Source organism: Gymnodraco acuticeps, unplaced genomic scaffold, assembly GCF_902827175.1.
Source record: "Gymnodraco acuticeps unplaced genomic scaffold, fGymAcu1.1, whole genome shotgun sequence".
NCBI classification, from domain to species: Eukaryota; Metazoa; Chordata; class Actinopteri; order Perciformes; family Bathydraconidae; genus Gymnodraco; species Gymnodraco acuticeps.
Genome location: NW_022990034.1, coordinates 586557 through 609532, shown reverse-complemented (window position 1 = coordinate 609532; position 22976 = coordinate 586557). Strand labels below are relative to the sequence as shown.

At 40.6% G+C, this 22976-nt stretch overlaps 1 protein-coding gene across 1 annotated transcript in view; it reads left to right on the top strand.

Moving 5' to 3' along the window:
* Positions 1 to 658: 658 nt before the first annotated feature.
* Positions 659 to 22976, top strand: part of LOC117545344 (polycystic kidney disease protein 1-like 2) — a 43231-nt gene continuing 20913 nt past the window's right edge. Inside the window, exons 1-3 of the mRNA XM_034215077.1 lie at positions 659 to 845; positions 1063 to 1283; positions 1477 to 1648. Coding sequence (XP_034070968.1) covers positions 659 to 845; positions 1063 to 1283; positions 1477 to 1648 — 580 coding nt within the window. The remainder of the gene's footprint in view (positions 846 to 1062; positions 1284 to 1476; positions 1649 to 22976) is intronic.

The window sequence follows — 22976 nt, the reverse complement described above, 5'->3', positions numbered from 1 at the left end:
GGACAAACATTCACAATCGAAATCCTAGTCACCACAGGAAGTTTCTGTGGATTTACAAAATATTTTAGCTCCGAACTCAATATATTTATATTGACACTTTGCTGCATAGACTTTCCTTCCTTAGCTGTACTAATAAAGGCAGAATTATCCCCAAAAATTGATATTACAATGAATAAAAAACGTGCATATCATTCATTCAATAAACTCATACACTGCACAAAGAAAAAAACAACACATTTCAAGATATAACCAGGACCTCAACTGAGAATGGTGAACATATATTTTTCTTATAGTCTTAAATAGCCTATTATTACCTTCGTATTATTAGAATATGATGATTATCATAATACCCATATTGAGAAAAGCACATTCAGATTTAAATTCATGTACAGCATCTTGTTTACTTACTATCAATAAACAGGAATGAGAAGGTTACTGGCGGAAAACTCTTAGCTGATGGCGTAGTTTTCTTTGGTGTATGTCCATGAAGAATATGCCTTTAGGTGCCTTACAATACTTTAGGTATTAATATGCAATAGGTGAGCATTTGATGGTTAATAAGTGTATATATTTCTACATTTTAACCAAAATGTGAAGGAAGGTTTTAGGTTGTTTTTTTCATAGCGTTATCCCTTTATTTTTTAGTAACTTGTTCTTTATGAAGACTTCAAAGGATTTCAGTGACGGACACCTCTGGTACTCTGTGATCAATCGACCACCGAGCAGCAACTTCACCTGTGTGCAGAGAGTTTCCTGCTGTTTCACCCTGCTGCTCTGCACCATGCTTACCAGCGTCATGTTTTATGGCATCCCAACAGATCCCTCTGAGCAGACCATGGATATGGGTACAACACATTTTTAATAAAGTCAAGTCAGAGCTTTGAAGACTTTTTCCTGACCTGGTATTTTAATGTACTCCTGTGTACATAAGTAGCCAAATAAACTGCATTTTTAAAACAAAATATATCTTTATATATTTGTGGATGAAAACAAATGTTTGAAAATATATGCGAATTTCAAGTACATGTCTTTATCTCTGACTCTCGCTCTCATTCTCCTCAGGTCTCTTTGAGTTTACATGGCAACAGTTCATGATCGGAGTACAAAGCTCCCTCATTATGTTTCCTGTTAACATCCTTATTGTAAGCATTTTCCGAAACACACGTCCCAGAGAAACGTCTTGTTGCAAGTGCAAAACAGAAGAACCAGATGCCGAGCAGACGTTTGTCTCTCCAAGTAACACCAACATGAGTGTCAATGTCACTTTGTACACTGTCATTATGGTAGGTGCTTCATGTGTTTCATGTGATAAGTATAGCTATTCAAAATATTGACCCTTAAACATGAACATTTATGACAAAAGCGTGATTGAGTCAATAATTTGTCTCAAATTCATGTGAATTACGTCCATATATTGTATTGTATGTCATTTAATACATAGAAAACACCTTTGTATCTCAATATTTTCTTCCTTAGGATATAAAAAGGATTGCCCAATCTCTATCAAAGACCATGAAAAGCAACATCCCATGCACTGAGTCCGAGTTTGGTCCTGCACAACAAGATGATATCAATGCTGTCCTTTCTACAGTGGAGCACTTCATCACAATGAATAACAAAGCCAGTGACACCGCCCAGCCTGAGCTAGGTAAGTACAGTACATGATGTGGATGGCTGATTCTGCAACATTGTATGTAATACTATCTTGATTTTGGACAGATATAGTACAGTGTTTTACAGAGAGCTTATGGGGTTGTTTTGTATACACATAAATACATGCACATGCATTTCATGATGCATAAGTCACTGTGCAGACTTTTGAGCTGTCATTTGTAACATTTGAGGGAAGACGAAAAGTGATAATAAAATCAGTAGGACAATTAAGTGGTCCAAAAACTTTAGTAACCCAAACATAAGTACATATATTTTTGGTTTCAAATTAAGCACAGGCTATGCCATTGTGTTTTTCAAAACCAACACAAAGTGGTCTAAATTCATTTCCAGGGCTGGAGATTGTTCCCTAATCAACAAATACAGCTTGGTAAAGTTAAATTGTTTTCAGACAGAGCCCAACATTCAGTTTTCCCGTCATGAAATGTTGATCTAACGCCACAATTAAACGCAAAAATGCTGCAAAGCAAATGGAAAAGGGTTTAATTAACATGACATTTGGGCATGTATCATAGGGTAAGGGTTAGGATTGAAGTTAGGGTTACACGTTACACTAACCCTCGATGAATCAGCTTGGACATTGATCAGAAAAAGTGGAGAAAGAGAAAAAAAGAAAAACACTCAAGCTCACTCCAAATGAAGGATCGGTGTATCCGTTGATGGTGAGCTTACAGCTAACATCCAGTTGCCAAGGGCGCCGGAAGCGGGGGGGCCAGGGGGCCATTGGCCCCCCCACTTTACGGCCCTGCCCCACATTTTCGCAGCAGCGGATGCCGCGGAACACATCCCATTTCAATAATTTCCCTCTACTCTAAAGTCGCATCTAAAAAGAACGCCATCTGATCTGTGTATATTTTGTTATTTTTGATTGTTATATTCAATCTCATTAGCTACAGGCATTTTTGAAGCTTGTAAAGGGAAGAACACAGCTCGCCTCTCACTCACCACTCTGCTCTTCCACAGCGCCGCTTCCCCTCCCTCCGCTGACATTATGAATGTAAGGCATAGTAATCATAGATAACACCGCAGGGTCCGTTACAGTTTGTTTTCATCTGATTTCAAATAAACAAAGTCTTGGCTTTCAGAATATTAAACTTGTTTCGGCAAATTCAGATGATAAATACAGCTTTGAAGCTTTTAACGGCATAATTACAAGCGGAGAACGGAGTAACTTGACGTCACAGCAAGCATAACAACAGCCGGTGTTTCTCCTGAGAGTTTTCCCCGGGAAACACACACATACGGGTTTTTGTGAACTAAAGGGACACTTTGACCCAAACACGTTTTTTCCTTCATTAGAAGGACACCCTTTTCCACTAGCTTTACAAAGATGTTTTGAATATCAAAAAATCTAGTTTGAGCCATACAACACAAATCCCACTTCAAATGTCCAATACACATAGCACAACTCAAAATACAACAACCTGACACCATGCTTAATTATGAGGACAGCAGATAATGAGCTGCATAAGCCCCGCCCATGACAACATTGTTATTTGTGAGGACAGTAGCTATACAACACACAAACATGTCACTGAAGTGTATTAAAGGGACAAACATGATTAAATGGAACATAACTTTACACAGACAAGTGTTGGATTGTGCATTACAAGAACAAACCTTTTATAAACGGACAAAATGTATACAGCATAGGAATACCTGATTTTTGATGTAATATTTTAATAGACAATATAGTGCACCATAGATATATAGCTTAAAAGTATGTTAATGTGTTTGGTTATTGCTTGCCTCCTGTTTGCAATCTGTTGTTTTCATGCAAATGTAGAACCACATTCTAATACTCTCCAGAGGGGTACACTACAAGCAGGTCTTCCGAGACGAATTAAATCCATTTGCAAGTAAATGCTTATATTTGCAGCACTGCTAATTGCAATTACATCATCGATATGAAAAGAACCGATAACCATTTTATAGCAAAGTGACCGAACTGGTTTATCACTAATACAAAATGCTATTTGCCCTACAAGACTGCTCATCTACTGGAGCATTACCTTTCAAAAGCTGATACAAAAGGACACATTGCACCTTGCACAGTGAACAATGAGCCAAGTTTAATGGTTATTTTCACATAACATTTTCTCACATGAAAATTGAGCTAAGACTAAATCTTTATTATTTTAAACATATAACTCTCCTTCCAGCATTACCTTGGTACGACAGAGGATTAGGGCCACACAAAAGAAAAGATAGAAGAATAAAGTCATAATTACGAGATTAAAGTCGCTATGTTCGGAGAATAAAGATGAAATTATCCCGGGGGCTGAGGGGTCGTTGCAGCAGATCTTCAAGAAAGTTATATTGACAGATTGGAACTGGAACGGATCAATAACTCATAAACAAACGTTGCTAAAACACAAACTAACTACCGTAATAAGGTAAACAACTATCCACAATCCAATTTAATCAAAACAACCTCACACCCGCCGCCCTCTGAGCTGGACACATAACACAGGTGTCTGTCTGCAGCCGGAGGAGAGAGGAGGGGTCATGGACCATCTACAAAGTGCAACACTGAAAAAAATACTGCAAATAAACTACTAACACCACCTATTTTTGCAAAGTTGCATGTGTAGTTTAAGCAACAGTATATTATTGTGTGATTTAAAATGTGATGTTTGTAGCTTTATAACAGAGGAGTTATTGAGTATATCTTTATTCAGTGTTGCACTTCGTAGACGGTCCCTGACTCCTCCTCTCTCCTCCAGCTGCAGACAGACACCTGTGTGATGTGTCCAGCTCAGAGGGCGGCGGGTGTGAAGTTGTTTTGATGAAATTGGATTGTGGATAGTTGTTTACATTCTTACGGTAGTTAGTTTCTGTTTTAGCAACGTTTTGTTTATGAGTGTTTGATCCGTGAAGTTCCTATCCTTCAATATAACTATCTGCTGCAACGACCCCTCAGCCCCCGGAATGATTTCATCTTTATTCTCCTAACATAACAGCTTTAATCTCATAATTATCCTTATAATAAAACATTGCTCCTACATGTAACATAATAATGAAGTTGAACTGTGAACTGTCCTCATTGCATGTTCGATTCAATTTCATCATCATTTGTGTAGCAGTGCTTTTTTCTTCTGAGTCGTGCCTTGGCTCCTGACGAAGTTTCTAATATTTTTGCAAAGAGCGACCAGCCAGAATAGGATGCTCTGCAGCTTTGCACTGTCTGCAGTCTATCATCGTGGCCACTTTCCCCTTGGTGTGCATTAAAGTGTCTCAAAACTGCTGCCACCTCTTTTGGAGACCACTTCTGTTTTTGCATCCTCCTGGGATTCCTCTCCACAGCATTTTCAAGAGACTCTACAAACAGAAAAAGAGGACATCTTGTGGATGAAGAAGGACCAAGTTTAATCACTAGACATCCAGAGTAGTATACAAATGCTTTACTGGCTCTTATTCTGAGTTAACTACACAATCAGGTAGAAAGACACTGATTATAGCATTTAATATTTAAAGAGTATGATCATTCAGTTTAACATTAAGAAGAAAAACAGCATTGACACACAGTCCTCTTAGTGTCTAAAGCAGTCCAGTAGAGTGATGCACAGGACCTGTGTATCGAACCTCAGCATTCAAATCCAGTCTTCATGGTTTATAACTTGAAATAAACATGTAACTATTACCAACATTAGCCGTGTTCACACCAAGTACTTTGCCGTACATAGTGCCGGCACTTAGTGCCCCGGCACTTAGTACCCCAGGGCACTTAGTACAGATCGCGTTCACACCGGAATATTTTCCCTGAGGGAAGATTACGCAAATGAGCCGCTGACGTCACTTCGTCTTCTTCTGCCTTGGGTTTACTGGCAGGCCGCAAACAGCCTCACGGTGTATACTGCCACCCGAAGTCCCCGGCCGGAAGTCCCTGGAGTTGGGGAAGGCTTCAGTAGAAGCTGCTGGGACTCCCAGCAGCTTCTACTGAAGCGTTCCGAGTAAATCGCCAGAACACCGACAACTCCTCATCTCCACCGCTCCCATGTTTTATTTTGTGTTTCCATAAATGAATCTCTCTGCATTTGTGCGCTGGGCGAATGCTAATGCTGATAATGCTAATGCAAGGATAATAAAATGGTGGCTCTACAAAACATTTCAGAGTTTTACGGGGCGGGGTTTGCAATTCGCCCAGCCAATCAGAACTGGGGCACTTTTTTCCCCCAGGAAAGTACCATCTCTCAGCAGGCACTAAAAATGGGGGTAAAAGTTCCCGGCTTGAAGTACTCTTTTTGGTGTGAACGCGACATAAGCAGTAGTAACGGAACTAAATGTGAAAAGTACGGGGAAAAGTAGTCCGGTGTGAACGCAGCTATTGAGTTGTGGTTAACTCACCTGTTGAATGTCATCATAGTGGGACTCAGATGTCATGGCAGCATCTTCATGCAGAGTCTCTGCCTCAGTGGAAATCTTGTGGATGAAGAAGGACCAAGTGTAATCACTAGACATCCAGAGTAGTATACAAATGCTTTACTGGCTCTTGTTCTGAGTTAACAACACAATCAGGTATAAAGACACTGATTATAGTGTTTAATATCTAAAGAGTATGAGTATGATCATTCAGCTCAACATCCGGTTTCAGGCTCAACATCCGGTTTCACTATGAGTGGTCGCATTTTCGAGAGCTCCCGCTTTGGCGGTTATTCCTCACGATTTTTTACATATTTCATCCTCCTGACAATATGGATTATGGACTCCTACCTCAACTCACCAATGAGGCAACATCACTTAGAGAAGGAGAGTAATGAAAGCGGGGATACAATGAACCACAATGACTTTTACCTTCTCAACGGCTGGGAAAGGAAACACCTCGCTTTTGGAAGTGCTAGCATTCATGCATTATTAACTGCAAACCCGACGCGAAAGTACTTACCCCCGTCAGGCAAACTAGACCGAAGAAGTATGATCGTCTTGGTCTTATTGTTAGCGGGAGACATCCATCTGAATCCGGGCCCGGTGCAGACAAGAAGCCAGTCCTGCAGGCTCGAGCAGCTAGCATCACAATTAGCATCAGAACTAGCATCTCTTCCGCTGCAACAACAACTACGCGACGACAACAGAGACCGTGGAGACAGCGGAGACCAAGGAATAAACGGAGACTTTGAGATTCCCCCGGGGACGCCTCGGCAGACAGACACGCATGAGGCAGTGACGAGAGGAAGAGAACCGAGATCCGAGGGAACAAATATCCGCCATGTTGTTAGCCATGTTGTTAGCCACCCTGCTAGCATATCAACGGCTAAAGCTACAAAGGAGCCACCCTCCCCCCACCCCCCACCCCCACCACCACCACCACACACCGCCACCACGACAAGCCGGTTGCTGTAACGGACAAAGACAAATATCTGCAAGCTGACGACATTGTGCATTTAAGCAACAAAAATGGACTACATATTTTTCATCTGAACACTAACAGCCTGAGACACAAACTGGCTGAACTCAGGCAGCTATTCATGAACGGTAAGGCAAGCATATTATGCTTTTCTGAGACCAAATTGGACAATTCCATTACAGATTCAGAGATTGAAATTGAAGATTATCTTGTAGTGAGAAGGGACAGGAACGTGAATGGAGGTGGTGTCTGCATGTACATACATAAAGACACCAATTTCAAAAACCGTACTGACCTGCATCATGAAAATATTGAATCTGTGTGGGTTGAAATTCTTTTTGACAATGCTAAATCTGTAATAGTCGGGACAATCTATAGACCACCGGAACAGAGTGACTTTTATGATACATTAGATGGGTGTTTGGCTGATGTGGGGGATGTAGAGACAATTATTATTGGAGACTGGAACACGGATATGCAACGTAAAGACACGTCCGTCTTCAAGTCCTTCAGTAGGATTTGTGATCTGCACGGCTTCAGCCAGCTAATCACCCAACCCACCCGGGTATGTGAAACAACACAAACTACCATTGATCTCATTCTGACCTCTGACAAGTCCAGGATCTCCAGTAAAGGGGTTATAGCATGCGGGTTAAGTGATCATTATATGATATTCTGTACCCGCAAAAAGCTAAAACAAAGGGCCGGCTGTCACAAAACAGTCATATCTAGAGACCTCAAAAACTACTCTAGCGAGGCCTTTAACCTAGAACTGGAGAGCCTGGACTGGTCAGATGAGCTCAGTGGTACACAAGTTGAAGAAACATGGCTTGGTTTCAAAAACAAATTCTCTGTAATACTCAATGATTTGGCCCCCCTAAGAACAACCAGGGTAAAAAATCGCGCTGAGCCGTGGATGCACTCCGGCATACTGACCGCCATGAAAACCAGAGACAAAAAATGCTCTGAGTTTCATAAAAGTCAGTCAATGCTTTCCAAAAGCACGAGCAGTGAACTCCAGGCCCACGTGACTGAACTCAAAATTGAAAGAAACAGACTAAGAAATTACGTTAGCTCCATGATCAAAACTGCCAAAAAGAATTTCATCAATGTCAAAACTGAGGAAAACAAAAATAAACCCCGTGAACTTTGGAAATTACTCAATAACCAGCTTGGCTGCAGTAAAAAACTCAAAACGAGATTTTCTAACTTAAACATAAAGACAGATAACAGGCTCATCACAGACAAACTGGATGTGGCCAAGTACTTGAACATTTTTTTCACAAACATAGCCACAACTCTTGTAAATAAATTACCCTCCCACTCAGGGCTTTTTGGAGTAGATCACATCATGACCTACTACAAAAACCTAGGGGTACGCAAAGATGATTTCAGTCTAGCAAGGGTAACAACAGCAGAGGTACTCATTAAACTGAGCGCCCTCCAACCTAACAAGGCCACTGGCCATGACAATATCCCCTCCAAATTCCTCAGAGACACAGCAACCGCCATCTCACCAGTCATAGCTCACATAATTAACCTCTCCATAAAACAGGGGAAAGTACCCAAAGACTTCAAAATTGCAAGAGTAACCCCCCTGCACAAAAAGGGCAGCAAATTGGACCCAGGCAACTACCGCCCTGTTTCTATACTTACCTCCATCTCGAAAGTCATGGAAAAAATAGTATATGAACAGGTCGAAAAGTACCTCGCGGAAAATAAACTAATCTATGAATTTCAATCTGGCTTTAGAACATCCCACTCCACTGACACATGCCTTCTTTATTTGAGCGACCACATCAAACAAGAGGTGGACGAGGGCAAGTACTGCGGCATGGTGATGCTGGACCTACAAAAGGCTTTCGACACTGTCAATCACCCCATTCTGATTGACAAGCTAAAAGCAATTGGTTTTGATAAACTATCGGTGAGCTGGATGCAATCCTACCTGGAGGGGAGAGAACAGATGGTGGAGGTAAACGGTACTCTGTCCCCCCCCCTCCCAGTGAGCTGTGGTGTTCCACAAGGAAGCATATTAGGTCCATTACTGTTCCTAATTTATGTAAATGACATGTCATCAGCATGTGACTGCAACTTGTTCCTGTTCGCGGACGACTCAGCCCTGCTGGTCTCTGACAGGAACAGGTTGCAGGTTGAAAAAACCCTCAGCTCCGAGCTCGGCAGAATCTGCACCTGGCTCGCCGATAATAAATTATCATTACACCTGGGTAAAACAGAGTCCATTCTCTTCGGTTCGAAACATAATCTCAGCAAATCCGACGACTTCTCAGTTGCAGTGGGCGACATTATTGTCACAAGTAAGAAGGAAATTACATACCTAGGATCTATTCTTGAGGCAAACCTCTCCTGTGACAAAATGGCATCCAATGTAATAAAAAAAGTCAATCAAAGAACTAGATTCCTATACCGGATCTCCTCTCTGGTAAACAAAAACACCCTGAAAACTCTGGCAGGAGCACTCATTCAAGGGTACTATGACTATGCTTGCACATCATGGTACCATAGCACCTCCAAGGCGCTAAAAATAAAACTTCAAACATCGCAAAATAAACTGGTCAGACTACTGCTTGACCTTTCATCTAGAACCCACCTCACCTCTGCCCACTTTGACAACCTAGGATGGCTTAGAGTAGACGACAGAGTACAGCTACTTGCAATGGGCCTGGTCTACAAGATCCACTACACCTCTATGGTACCCATGTACATGTCAAAATTCTTCCCAAAGGTCAAGGAATACCATGATCATAACACCAGAGGGAGCTCCACAAATCATGTGAAACCCAGATTTGGCACAAAAAAGGGGGAATACACGTTTCGCAATTATGCCACATCAAGGTGGAACGCTCTTCCCACAACTGTAAAGGAAAGTAAAACTATACTTACCTTCAAAACCTCTCTTAAAGAGCACCTTCGGGGGAGAGCATTGCAAAACTGGCCCCGGTAATGGTACAAATCTCAACCTGTCGTTCAATGGACAGCTTCCCCCCCCCCCCCCATCTATGTATATACTCGCATTTTAGACTCTGTTACTAACTGTATATCTGTAGACTTGGTATGTCTTAAATGTCCGGTTAGGATGTATTAGAACGAAATCTAAAATGAAAATTGTAAATAAGCAATCTGTATGTAAAAAACCACCTGTATGTAAATTGTAAATAAGCCATCTGTATGTCTTATATGTCTTAAATGACATGATGAATTGGAAATGGGGGACCCTGATGTAAACAAGACGAAAGTCTTTCTCTGGTCTGCATCCCCTTAACAATTGTATGTTTTGAGCTGTACTGTACTGTACCCAATATACAAGCTGTTAATAAACTTTTCAATCAATCAATCAATCAACATTAAGAAGAAAAACAGCATTGACACACAGTCCTCTTAGTGTCTAAAGCTGTCCAGTAGAGTGATGCACAGGACCTGTGTATCGAACCTCAGCATTCAAATCCAGTCTTCATGGTTTATAACTTGAAATAAACATGTAACTAATACCAACATTAGCCGTGTTCACACCAAGTACTTTGCCGTACTTAGTGCCGGCACCAAGTACTTTGCCGTACTTAGTGCCGGCACTTAGTGCCGGCACTTAGTGCTCCGGCACTTAGTACCCCAGGGCACTAAGCTCTTGTTCTGAGTTAACAACACAATCAGGTAGAAAGACACTGATTATAGTATTTAATATCTAAAGAGTATGATCATTCAGTTTAACATTAAGAAGAAACACAGCATTGACACACAGTCCTCTTAGTGTCTAAAGCAGTCCAGTAGAGTGATACACAGGACCTGTGTATCGAACGTCACAATTCAAATCTAGTCTTCATGGTTTATAACTGGAAAGAAATATGTAACTAATACCAACATTAGCCGCGTTCACACCAAGTACTTTGCCGTACTTAGTGCCGGCACTTAGTACAGATCGCGTTCACACCGGAATCAGTTCCCTGAGGGAAGATTACGCAAATGAGCCGCTGACGTCACTTTGTCTTCTTCTGCTTTGGGTTTACTGGCAGGCCGCAAACAGCTTCACGGCGTATACTGACACCCGAAGTCCCTGGCCGGAAGTCCCCGGAGTTGGGGAAGGCTTCAGTAGAAGCTGCTGGGACTCCCAGCAGCTTCTACTGAAGCCTTCCGAGTAAATCGCCAGAACGCCGACACCTCCTCATCTCCACCGCTCCCATGTTTTATTTTGTGTTGCCATAAGTTAATCTCTCTGCATTTGTGGGCTGGGCGAATGCTAATGCTAATAATGCTAATAAAAGGATAATAAAATGGCGGCTCTAGAAAACATTTCAGAGTTTTACGGGCGGGGTTTGCAATTCGCCCAGCCAATCAGAACTGGGGCCCTTTTTTCCCCCAGGAAAGTACCATCTCTCAGCAGGCACTAAAAATGGGGGTAAAAGTTCCCGGCTTGAAGTACTCTTTTTGGTGTGAACGCGACATAAGGGGTAGTAACGGAACTAAACGTGAAAAGTACGGGGAAAAGTACTCCGGTGTGAACGCGGCTATTGAGTTGTGGTTAACTCACCTGTTGAATGTCATCATAGTGGGACTCAGATGTCATGGCAGCATCTTCATGCAGAGTCTCTGCCTCAGTAGAAATCTTGTGGATGAAGAAGGACCAAGTTTAATCACTAGACATCCAGAGTAGTACACAAATGCTTTACTGGCTCTTGTTGTGAGTTAACAACACAATCAGGTAGAAAGACACTGATTATAGTATTTAATATTTAAAGAGTATGATCATTCAGTTTAACATTAAGAAGAAAAACAGCATTGACACACAGTCCTCTTAGTGTCTAAAGCGGTCCAGTAGAGTGATACACAGGACCTGTGTATCGAACCTCAGCATTCAAATCCAGTCTTCATGGTTTATAACTGGAAATAAACATGTAACTATTACGAACATTGAGTTGTGGTTAACTCACCTGTGTAATGTCATCATAGTGGGACTCAGATGTCATGGCAGCATCTTCATGCAGAGTCTCTGCCTCAGTGGAAATCGTGTGGATGAATATTGCACTTGAAATGTTTTGGCTCTATGAAACCTGATGTACTTATATGATTCTGTTTTTTTCAAGTTTGTATCTTGTTGGTCGAATGCACTTATTGTAAGTCGCTTTGGATAAAAGCGTCAGCTAAATGCAATGTAATGTAATGTAACTATATAGCGAGTACGGAGAAAACAATACAGTTGCTACATAAGCAGTAGAGCCGATAACGCAGTGATTATAACACAACTCCACATATTAATGTACATATGTAGTAATGTTACGTAACATTAACCAGTACCCATACATTTGCCACCACATTTTAGCTGACTATCCGTTACTATCAGTGACCGTCATAACAGCGGCACAAGCCGTTCTTCTGTTGTTGTTTTATACAGGCTTGTCTGATTATCAGCTGTTATTAATACTTAGGCTAAACATGTTGTTATATCAGAACAGCACAAGTTAGATTATATTGAAAATACGCCGGTACAGCAAAAGCAGCTTGTTATTGATCAGCGAGACGTCTGCGGTGGCTAAGCTATCACTGTCCAGAAACTCTTTTCATTTCTATATTACCAAACAGTGTACATTTAAAGCTAACAAACATGTGAATGTATTGGAGAATATGTATCAGGGGACGTTGCTTGTGTGACAGTCAGACAGCGAATTATTCCTCTCCAGTGGTATCTCCAGTTAGCAAACGGTAGCTGAAACGCCGGTGGAGCACGGCCGTCGGCAAATGCTACTTAAATAGTGGTAAACAATGTACCACGTCACTCTGGATAACAGTATTAAAGCATAAACTGTATGTACAAAGGTGCACAAGTTATTCAATCATGCTTTGAATTAGGATTTATATATAAATGTCTCTATCTGCACAAATGTGGTTTATTTCTAAACATGTTTTTTATCCACACAAGAATGTTTGTAATAGATATCCACAAGTATTTTAATTAAAGTGTTAGCAATTTTCATTAAAGATATATTTTGTGTTATACATAAACTATTCAACCTGCATTCACAAACTCACCTTTTTGTTGTATGAAATGCAGAGCACTTTATACATGAAAAGCAATAAATATTCATGTGTTGATAAAAAATGTGGATAATGTGGAATTTTTCAGATTTATATAAAACAATACACATTTATGTGTGCAATGATAGATATGTGTGCGGAGAGAGATATGTATATCCTGATTTTACATTTCTGAACCATTTTGTGAGCATTTATTCATATTGGACTAATTTGACTAAACAAAATCCACATTTTTACTAAGGGCACAAGATATAGTGTACTGTATGTTGGGCATGCATTTTTATCTCCAATAACAATAAATAACAAATAAACAATTACATTTGACAATGGAAGTTATGTAATATCCCCGCAGTTAAGATCTTGAGCAGTCTTGGAATAAATTCAGCCTTGTCTAAGAACGAAACAATACAATGGTAAAATGCAGTCAATTCAAAGACAAGACCTCAAAAATGTGGTCTTGAGACAAAGACCGATATGGACTCCTAAAACACTGAGTACCTTAAAGTATATTATCAGATAAAAGCTACAAAAGAGGTGCAATGAAATTATAGAAATATTAGACATAATGATATAATAATGATATAATATAGTATTAAACAAAAGCCTGATAATTACATCTCTAAACTGCAATGAAATGTAGGTAGTATTAGACATAATAATAATAATAATATTAATACCATAATAATAATATAAATTATTATTACTATGTTATTATTATTCTTATTACACATACAACATTTTTCACAGAAACATGAATTGTCAGGACCAGAGCCCTAGAGAGATAAGAGTTACGACACTCTTTGATGTCGCCGCCAGCCGGTCACGTGGTTTATGTATGCCGGGATAGTTCAAAACGCACTTCCGTTGCAATGCTTCTCTATGGCAAAAACAGCACAAACATGGTGAAAATAGTCATAGATTAAACCAACGCTGTTATTTTTTTAAAGATTGCTTTCATATTTACATGATGTGGTTACACTTTGTATGGATTGGCACTATTTATAAGTTTCGTTATTTAACGATATTTTGAGGGGAAAGTGTGGTAGCACAAGCAGGCTATGTTGCTGTCACTGCCAGGGCAGTCACGTCCGTAGTATAGTTGCGCTGCGCTGTCATGTTCTTCTATGGGACAGACAGACAGCAGCGATTGCGTTATTGAATGGTAAATATATATATAAAAAAAACACACACACCCAAGTACTTTTTCAGCTGTAATTGCATTATTGCATACTTTTTATTGACAGTTTTGCATTTGGAGAGGCAGGGTGACAACGGAAAGCTTGGTAGCCTATTACTTAGATACGTTTTACATTTTTGGAGGGAAACGTTTGTGTTCATGTTAGCATGGGTAGCATGATCATGTTAAGACTATGAATGTCATTTTACCACAACAGTGGATGAACAATTGATATATGTGTTTGAACAAGAACAACAGGAAGAACAAAGTAAAAGGGACGAACAAATGTGTGAACAAGTATTAAGAACAGTGTATGGAAAAAGTGATGTGATGTGGGATGTGTGTTAGAACAAAACAAAGTCAAATGAATGAGAAGGAGAACAAAGAGGGTTAGGGTTCAACAGAAAAAGATTAATTCAGCCAAAAAACACAATTTTGATTAATCTAAAGTGTAAAACAATCTTCAACAAAGACCAAATTAGTGCCCTTGGACAACAAAACATGGTGGGGCAAAGAAACGATAAATTAAATTGAGAGAGTGGGAGACTGAAAATGATTACTATGATAAATATTCAAACTATTTACAAAACTATTTACAGAAGCTCCTGTTGAACCAGCAACAAAAACAGGTTTGTCAACAATAACGAGGCCACTTTGCCAGGAGGAGGTGATCCAGCGACGAGACAATAAAGCAATTCATATTAGGTTCTGTTGAGACACTACAGAATATAAAACCTTCCAAGCCATGACCTCTGCCTGAAATCAGGACCACTCAGAGGAGAATGCAGCACATCAAACTGGAGTCAGGAGTGTGAATAACACATTTTGGCCAAAACAAATTGTTGCTTACCAATACAGTGACTGAACATTGGACACCAAAAAGTTTGACCTCATGTCGTCACGCAACACTGTTACTGCCCTAAGTCATTTCAAGATGGAGGAGTATGATAAGGCCATCAGCTTCCTCCGGGACTCCATCCATCTGTTTCGGGGCCTGAAGATCGGTCCCAAGGGCAGCTGGAAACCAGTCCAGATAGGACTGGTGATGGCCACAACAACAATCCTGGAGGTCCAGCATGACCTGTTGAGACAAGGGCACAAATTTGTTCTCACAAGCCGCTTCACTCAAGACTGCCTGGAAAACACATTTTCGTCCATTCGTCTGAGGAACTCTGTCCCAACACCTGTAGAGTTCCAATATGCTCTGCGCGCTGTCACTGTGGGTGAAAAAAAAAGAAGTGCTAATTTTTTTTTTTTGAAGTGTTTATTTTGTTAAAAATAAACATTTTGGATGCATGAAGAAATGAAGGATGAGCCTAAAAGGCTCATCCTTCATTCACTGCTGTAGAGTAGCCTATTCAGTAGGCTATTATTTGTTTAAGACTGAATAATACCTTTGAAGAACAATCATTAAACTAGTGTGTATATTACAATACAAAGGAATCTATCCTAGCATGCCATCAAGCATTAAAAAGTAGCGCTAGGCTAGTTGTACAGTACAGATGAGTTAACACGGAACAGTACCAACAAAAAAAAAAACTACAGTCAACATGTCACATAATGAAATGTTAGTATATCCCAAAATTCAATGAAATATTAAATGAAATATTTATCACAAACGCCACCACATTTCTACTAGTGCTAGCAGTTAAGTCATATCATACAGACAAAGCCGACTAAGGATGGCTGACACGGTCAGGTTCAGCAGATAAAAACCAAAATAACAATAAAAACACATAATCAATCTAAATCCTGCTTGTTAGTTACCCAGCATCATTGATATATAAGCTGCTAGCGATTCATTACTGAAATCTTACCTTCAAAGCTGACGAAGTCGCGCTAGCTAACTAGCAGGCAATGCTAGCTAAATTGGTTGTAACAACCAAGATAAAATATAGATAATTACGCTGTGCATATACAAATGAAGACCAGTATAAGCATCATAAAGGGCCTCTGATACAATATAGACAGTTGACAATTCAAAAGAGTTCGATATTTCAGCAATTACCTCTGGAACTAATCGACGCGCCGTAATGTAAGTGAATGAGGTCGAACGCCCAAATGACAATATTTTGAACTATTTCGATGTCCATACCCCGGAAGTAGGCGCCGCCATTTTTTACAACGGAGGTCTATGGGAGTGTCGTAACTCTTATCTCTCTAGGGCTCTGGTCAGGACCATCCGGCAGTCAGCCAATCAGAGCTCCTTCTGTGTGAATATTCATGAGCGGGTGCAATACCAAAAACCAGCTGTATGAGCGCTGTTCTGACACACAGAAAATACACAATTTCTGGTTTTTGTGGTTAAAAAGGTCTTTTTTTTTTTTTTGGGGTATTTAAGCTTTCTACACCTATAGCAACACTTCTATGCTTTTAGAATTTGTATTTATTAGCAGGACACCGACCCTGTCCTGTTAATAAAAAATGTCTGGCTAATGTCGGTGTGTATTCATACCAAAAGTCCTCTTAATTAACAAAGGTGCACACACACACACACACACACACACACACACACACACACACACACACACACACACACACACGAGCTTCCTCCAGACCAGTAATCCAAATGAAAATATCTTCCCTCCATACTACTTTGATCATTTGCTCCGCTAATAATCAATCAGATTAGAGAAGAGGAAACTTTTAAAGCCTTTTTCTCAAAATGATGACTCGGTGACAGTCATTATATAATGTGACATATTTTGCTTAAAGGAGACCTATCATGCTATATTTAAATGATATAGTGTATGACCATACCTATATAAGGTATATTTATACATTTTATTTTTCAAAATACCAAACAGATCATTTTTTAGCCATGCCTCGTTTCGCTCATTTTCGCTCTTTTCCAAGCCTGTCTTTGACAATTCTGAGCAGCAGCTGACCACGCCCCCCTGCAGAAGAGCGGGGCATGCGCCGGCGAGAGTCACGTTACCATGCTTTCTGTGATTACGAGTGTGGAATAAACATGTCATCTCAAAGCAATGCATGTGTTCAAGCGTATTATCAATTTGATCCAGAGATTGACCCTGAAGCAGCGGAGGTTTTGGTGGAGGTGCAAAGATCTCGGTTGCAGCAGGACGTTTCTGAATGGTTAGTTGACAAGCTGTTGTTCCTATTTATTTTACTCTGTTACGATGATTGCTACTTATTCCGTTTATATTTTGGCTAATTAGCAAGAATGCTATGTGTACAGTTTATAACTTAGAGCTTGTAACGCAAAAACAGCGATACATATATATATTTATAAAGGGAGACATTCATATTTTCAGCATATATACAATGGCCTCATTGCGTTTATTAATAGTTTACAGCCCTTTTCTTCCAACATCGTGCAACAACCGTTGGAAAGTTCAATAACTTAGAGTGATAAAAAGTATAACTCCAACAACACCTCAGTTGTCAGCAGTGTGTGTAGTTTCATGTGTTTTTAAAAGCTCAGTTATTGACTTCTTTCTACAGGTGTACATGTGCAAATTGCGGCATGATGCCTTCTGAACGGAGAATGTGTGCTGCATGGAGATACCACAGGTAACATTTTTGATAGCTTCACTAAGTTGTCTGTTTAGAGAATGCATTTTTAACATGTCATTCAATATGTTTATCACACTAGGTGTCAAGACGGATTCAGGAACTTGAGGACTCTGTAACCTGTATGGTGGACCATCCTGGATTGGAGCCTGTGTGCCTGAATGTGTTCTCCCTGCAGAATGCATTTAATATTTACAGAGCTGAACATGGTGGACTACAGTTGAGGCAAATAGAGCAGTGAGTGGTTTGTTTCTTTTGACTGAAATTGTAAAACGAATGCTAATATTGTTCATGGAAATAAATACTGGTGTATATGGCTTTATGCAATCTTTCATTGTACATGTACTATTATATATATATATATTTATACACAGCAATGGCATAACACACCCATGTGTACGACAAAAAAAGTCCACACACAACCTTATGCTTTTGAAATCAGAATATTCTTTACCCATCCAAACATGAATAATCACGACACATTTGATATCAACTCGGAACTTTATTGTCAAAATCAACGGTTCTTTGAACCCATAAAAAAAACCGAAATGTACTTGTATTTTGTATAAATTACACTAAATATTTTTTTTAATGATTTCAGGCGTCACAGGTATCTAGCCTACAGAAGCTTTGTGAGCTGGTGCTGGGGCTTCCTTGGACGCAGGATCAGAGTGGTGATTCCGGCCTGCGTTGTCCTCAAGGAGGCAGGAGTTTCCTGATCCGCAAAATGTCGATGTTGGGTTCAGACAGCAGCCAAATTGAACCGTGTAGCATACCCGGCGATGACCTCGTCCCTGTCAGGTCGCTCATAATGGTGCAGGGTCCACAAAGACTTGGTCGAAGATGAGGTCCATCAAGTTGGCCACGTAGCCTGTGCAATGTTTAAAAAAAAGCACAACAAAAAATGTGGTTTAGATTAGTATATGCATGTAAAAAACTGAAAGTTCTTTCTAATTTTATATTTGTAAATAGTTGTATAATAAATATTTTAAACACTTATGGAATGCGGGGTCAGTCTTTACTGGTTTTGCTCTGCATTCTCCCTTCCTGGCCTTTGGGAACTGCAGTTTATATAGAGGGTTTCCAGTGGATGTAGTGGCTTGTGCACGCTCAGCGTTTTCATTGTAGTGCAGGGCTGCCAGGTACAGTCTTTCATTTCCGCCATGATAAAAAAAAATGTAAATAATAGCAAAGGATGTACAAATTGTCACTAATTAGTAAGTATGTGAGGTGCTGGCCTGTAAAGAAGAAAACATAGTTAGAACAAAATCATCTCAATTTAGTATTCAGGATGAGAAAATACTATTTGGATAAATATAGTCTGAAATCCCAAAAGATGGGGCTTAAAACTCTCTATTTAGCAAAGCTCTTTGCTTAGCCTTTTCCAATCTGAGTTAGTTTTGAACCGTAACGTGCATGCTGTGTTTCTGACTCAATACAGATGATGTGTTGGAGAGGGGCTGAGCTCAGTAGACTGACTGTAATGAGTGCTAGCCACTAATTAGCCTGTTGCTAGGTAAGGCCTCGTCAACAACAACAGACCAACGGGGCTTTAGTTCTGTTTTACTCGTGGTGTGTGTGTCCCCTCGCATACATACACACAGTGTTGTATCCTCACACACCCCCATTTATATTCATGTGCGCAAACAAGTAAACACACAAAAGCTTTTACATATAACGCTGCAAAAAACGGCATGTCTCATTAGCGTAGCGTAGCTTAGCTTACAGATCTGATCGTTCTTAGAGACTACAATCACAAAAGCTTTTACATATAACGCTGCAAAAAACGGCACTTACCTACAGAAGATTACGTTTGTTATTATAACTTACTCAATATGATTTTAGAGGATACAAAATACTAATAAATAGGAGAATAAATACTTGTGTTATCGGCTAGGGCGTGGCTTTACAGCCTTCACACAGATCGCCATTACTGCAGTATGTCTGAACATGTTAGCAAATGCCTGATAATTAAAATAAAAGACAAAGCAAAGACTGCGGAGCGTACAACATAAAATGTTATAAAAACATATAAACACCTAACCGATTACTATTTGGGTTTGAGGCGACATTGATACGGCGAAGCTACATGCTACATGCTACATACTACAAGCTAGAGATAGCTTTATCAGGAAAAACACCGCTAAATAAAAACTTACAGCTTCAAAATTGGATGTGTCCTCACTGGCCTGCTCCCGGATGGTTGGTATTGATCCCGGCAATGCACGTGGCCGTGGCTCATTCCCCTGATAGGTGGAGAGTTGACCAATAAGCGGAGCACGTCTCTTTGTGACGTAGGAAAGTGTTGAAATCTGGATCCGTTTTTTTCAGATCCGTTTCAGCCACTTTTTTAGAGATTTGGCGAAGGAGGAAAATAGAGAGGGTTGTGTTTTCTGACACTTGGTGAGTTCCCTGGAACACCGGGGACACATATTCATGTATACAAGACGTCCAAAGGTGCATTTTGCATGATAGGTCCCCTTTAATATAGCCTAGTACAAAAACAATCCTGATATCCAGTGCTTGAATTGGAATGAAAAAGGTGCCAGTACTCTAAAATCAGCAACTTTTTCAAGTCAATTTTATATATACAGCCCACAAACAAGAATTTGGCTACTATAATGCTGGTGGGTTTGTCTCTTTACTACTGTATATTTTAGAAAGGTTCACTGTACTTAACATTTTTTATGATAGGCAGCGGATATGGCTAAAGCTCACTAAGGTCAATATTAACTGAAAATATAGCAATCAAAGTCTAGATCTTCTGCTGAAGACACATGAAGCAGAGACCTTTCAGGTGAGAGCCCCTCTGGTGGTGTTCAACATTAATGACAAGGAAACAAAGCTCTGGTCAGAAGCATTTTTTATAAAAAGCTTTAACAAAATTAAGTATTTCTGTACATTTTGAATGCAATCTAACTTTCCAACTCAGAAAATGAAAAACGAAAAAGTGCCAAAAGTCTTCTCACATGGCTGAGCTGCTTTGCAATATACTTCACCACTGAAGAATACAAATGTGTATAAAGTAAACTATGACGCAATCTAACTTTCCAACTCAGAAAAATGATAAAGAGCATGAACAAAGAACATGTAAAAACAAATGCAAAATTTGCACAATCTAAAATGAGAAACTGTAACTGCAAGTAACAAAGTCTGAGCCATGGTAAAGAGTTACATTGAACACCAAGCTGATCAGATAACTCCCTGGTTGGTCTGAAGTCCTTCTATCTCCAGGATCTGTACAAATTGGCACATTATGCCAAAAGTCTTCTCACTGGGTGAGCTGCTTTGCAATATACTTCACATTGTTAGAAAAGGCTCCAGAAGGCCTTGGGGACATCAGTATCAGGGGCTGGAGCTGGACAGGCTCTTTCATCAGCACTTCTCCTTCCCTTTGCCAGCCAGGACCTCACATACTGTTCCGGATTGAACTGTCCTAGTGATGGTCCATTACATTTAATGAAAACCAGGCTGGACAGTCGGCTGACAGAGAGAGCATTCCTTTTTGCAGTAAGGATATCGTTCATGCAGCTGAATGCCCGCTCACACTCACTAGTGGAGACAGCGATGGTTCGGACTGCTTTCAGTAGAGGCTCCATGGCAGCAGGTGTACGGGATGCCCTGGTTTCCTTGTATTCGCGAAAGCCCTGAACAGTCTCTCTCCTGTCCACTTTCAGCACTTCGCACAAACGTAGCACCTCTACGTCCCCATACTGTACGTCTAACTTCTCTTCAGGCCAACTTCCAGGATGGATAACTTTCATGTCCTGGATTAGCTGATTGTCCCGGGCCTCCCGGCCATGTAATGGGATTTCTCTTGTGCTGACATGAGAGGAGATTGTGGAAGTCATTCTGTGTCTCAGATTCTCTACCATACTGCGGAAAAACTGACCTGCATGAATCTGTACAAGCCTGCCATTCTCACGCAGGGCAACACCCTTGAAGGACTTCTCAGCTAGAGCTGTATGAACTGTAGTCATGTGTGGGCCAGGCATGGTGACCATGGATTCAAAAACTCGTATTTCTCGAGTTAAGAGCCTATCTGCTGTAGGCAGTGTCATCTCTCTTTTTTGGAGTTGCCGAGAGAGGTCGCTGAGCTCTGTGAGCGCATCGTACATCAGTCCCAGATTGCTGACAAACGTTGCAGATGTGAGCACATCATCCAGGCCCTTGTACTTTGCTCTGTCTCTGGAATCCCTGCTCGTGTCGTTTGCAGCATTTGTGAAGTGATCATGAAGCACTCGGTAGTTTTCCCAGACTGCTCTGACGCTCCTTTCACTTGAAGCCACCCAGCGGATGGACAAAACACGCCCTATCACCAGGAGACGCTGTCCGACTGCTTGCGCACACTGCGCTAACTGCCTCTGATTTTTGGGGGAGGCATGGAACAAGGAATAGAGTTTGTCAAAAAAGATCTGGAAATGATTGAGCCCTGAGACCTCCTTGACCACATCCCCAACTGCCAGCTCTAGACGATGATTGGAGCAGTGCCACACAAACAGGCTTGGGAATTTACTACACAACTGGGTAGCAACGCCTGTTCTCTTCCCTAGCATGACTGAAGCCCCATCACATGCAAAAGAAACGAAACACTGACCTAAAAAGTCCTCGTTAAAATCTCTTCCAAGACACTCCATTAACGCCTTTGTGATGTCATCAGCCGTTGTTCCATCCAACTCGATCAGCTCCCAAAAAAACGTTTCGGGCTCAGCATCAGCTAATGCTGAGCGTAGACACACAACAAGCACCGTTTTACCACTAATCGTGGTAGATTCATCGACCAAAACACAGAGTTTTCTTTGGTTTTCTGTAATGTCTTTTGCCATTTTTTTCTTCAGCTCATGAGCTATGTGGTCGATGATTTCGCCACAGGTTTTATTGGAGTGCAAAACCCTGCCCACGTTCAGCCCATTCAGTTTCTGTACATTCAAATCAATTGGCATGTCTGTGAATGGCCGGCTATGTTTGCCAATTTTATATGCCGTTCGAAAAACTCTGATAGTGGTGTCTAATTCAGATTTATGCATAGACTGCACTTGATGTTGAATAGTTTCACGTGAAGCAGATGTAAGGATGTCAGCAGCTTTTACATGGGCTTGTGATTCTTTATGTTCTTTGATTTTTTTTCTCAGGCTAGCTTGTTGTTTGCCCTTGTCAACACCGAAATGAGACACTGCACACTCACCCCATTCAGTTGACAGTTTC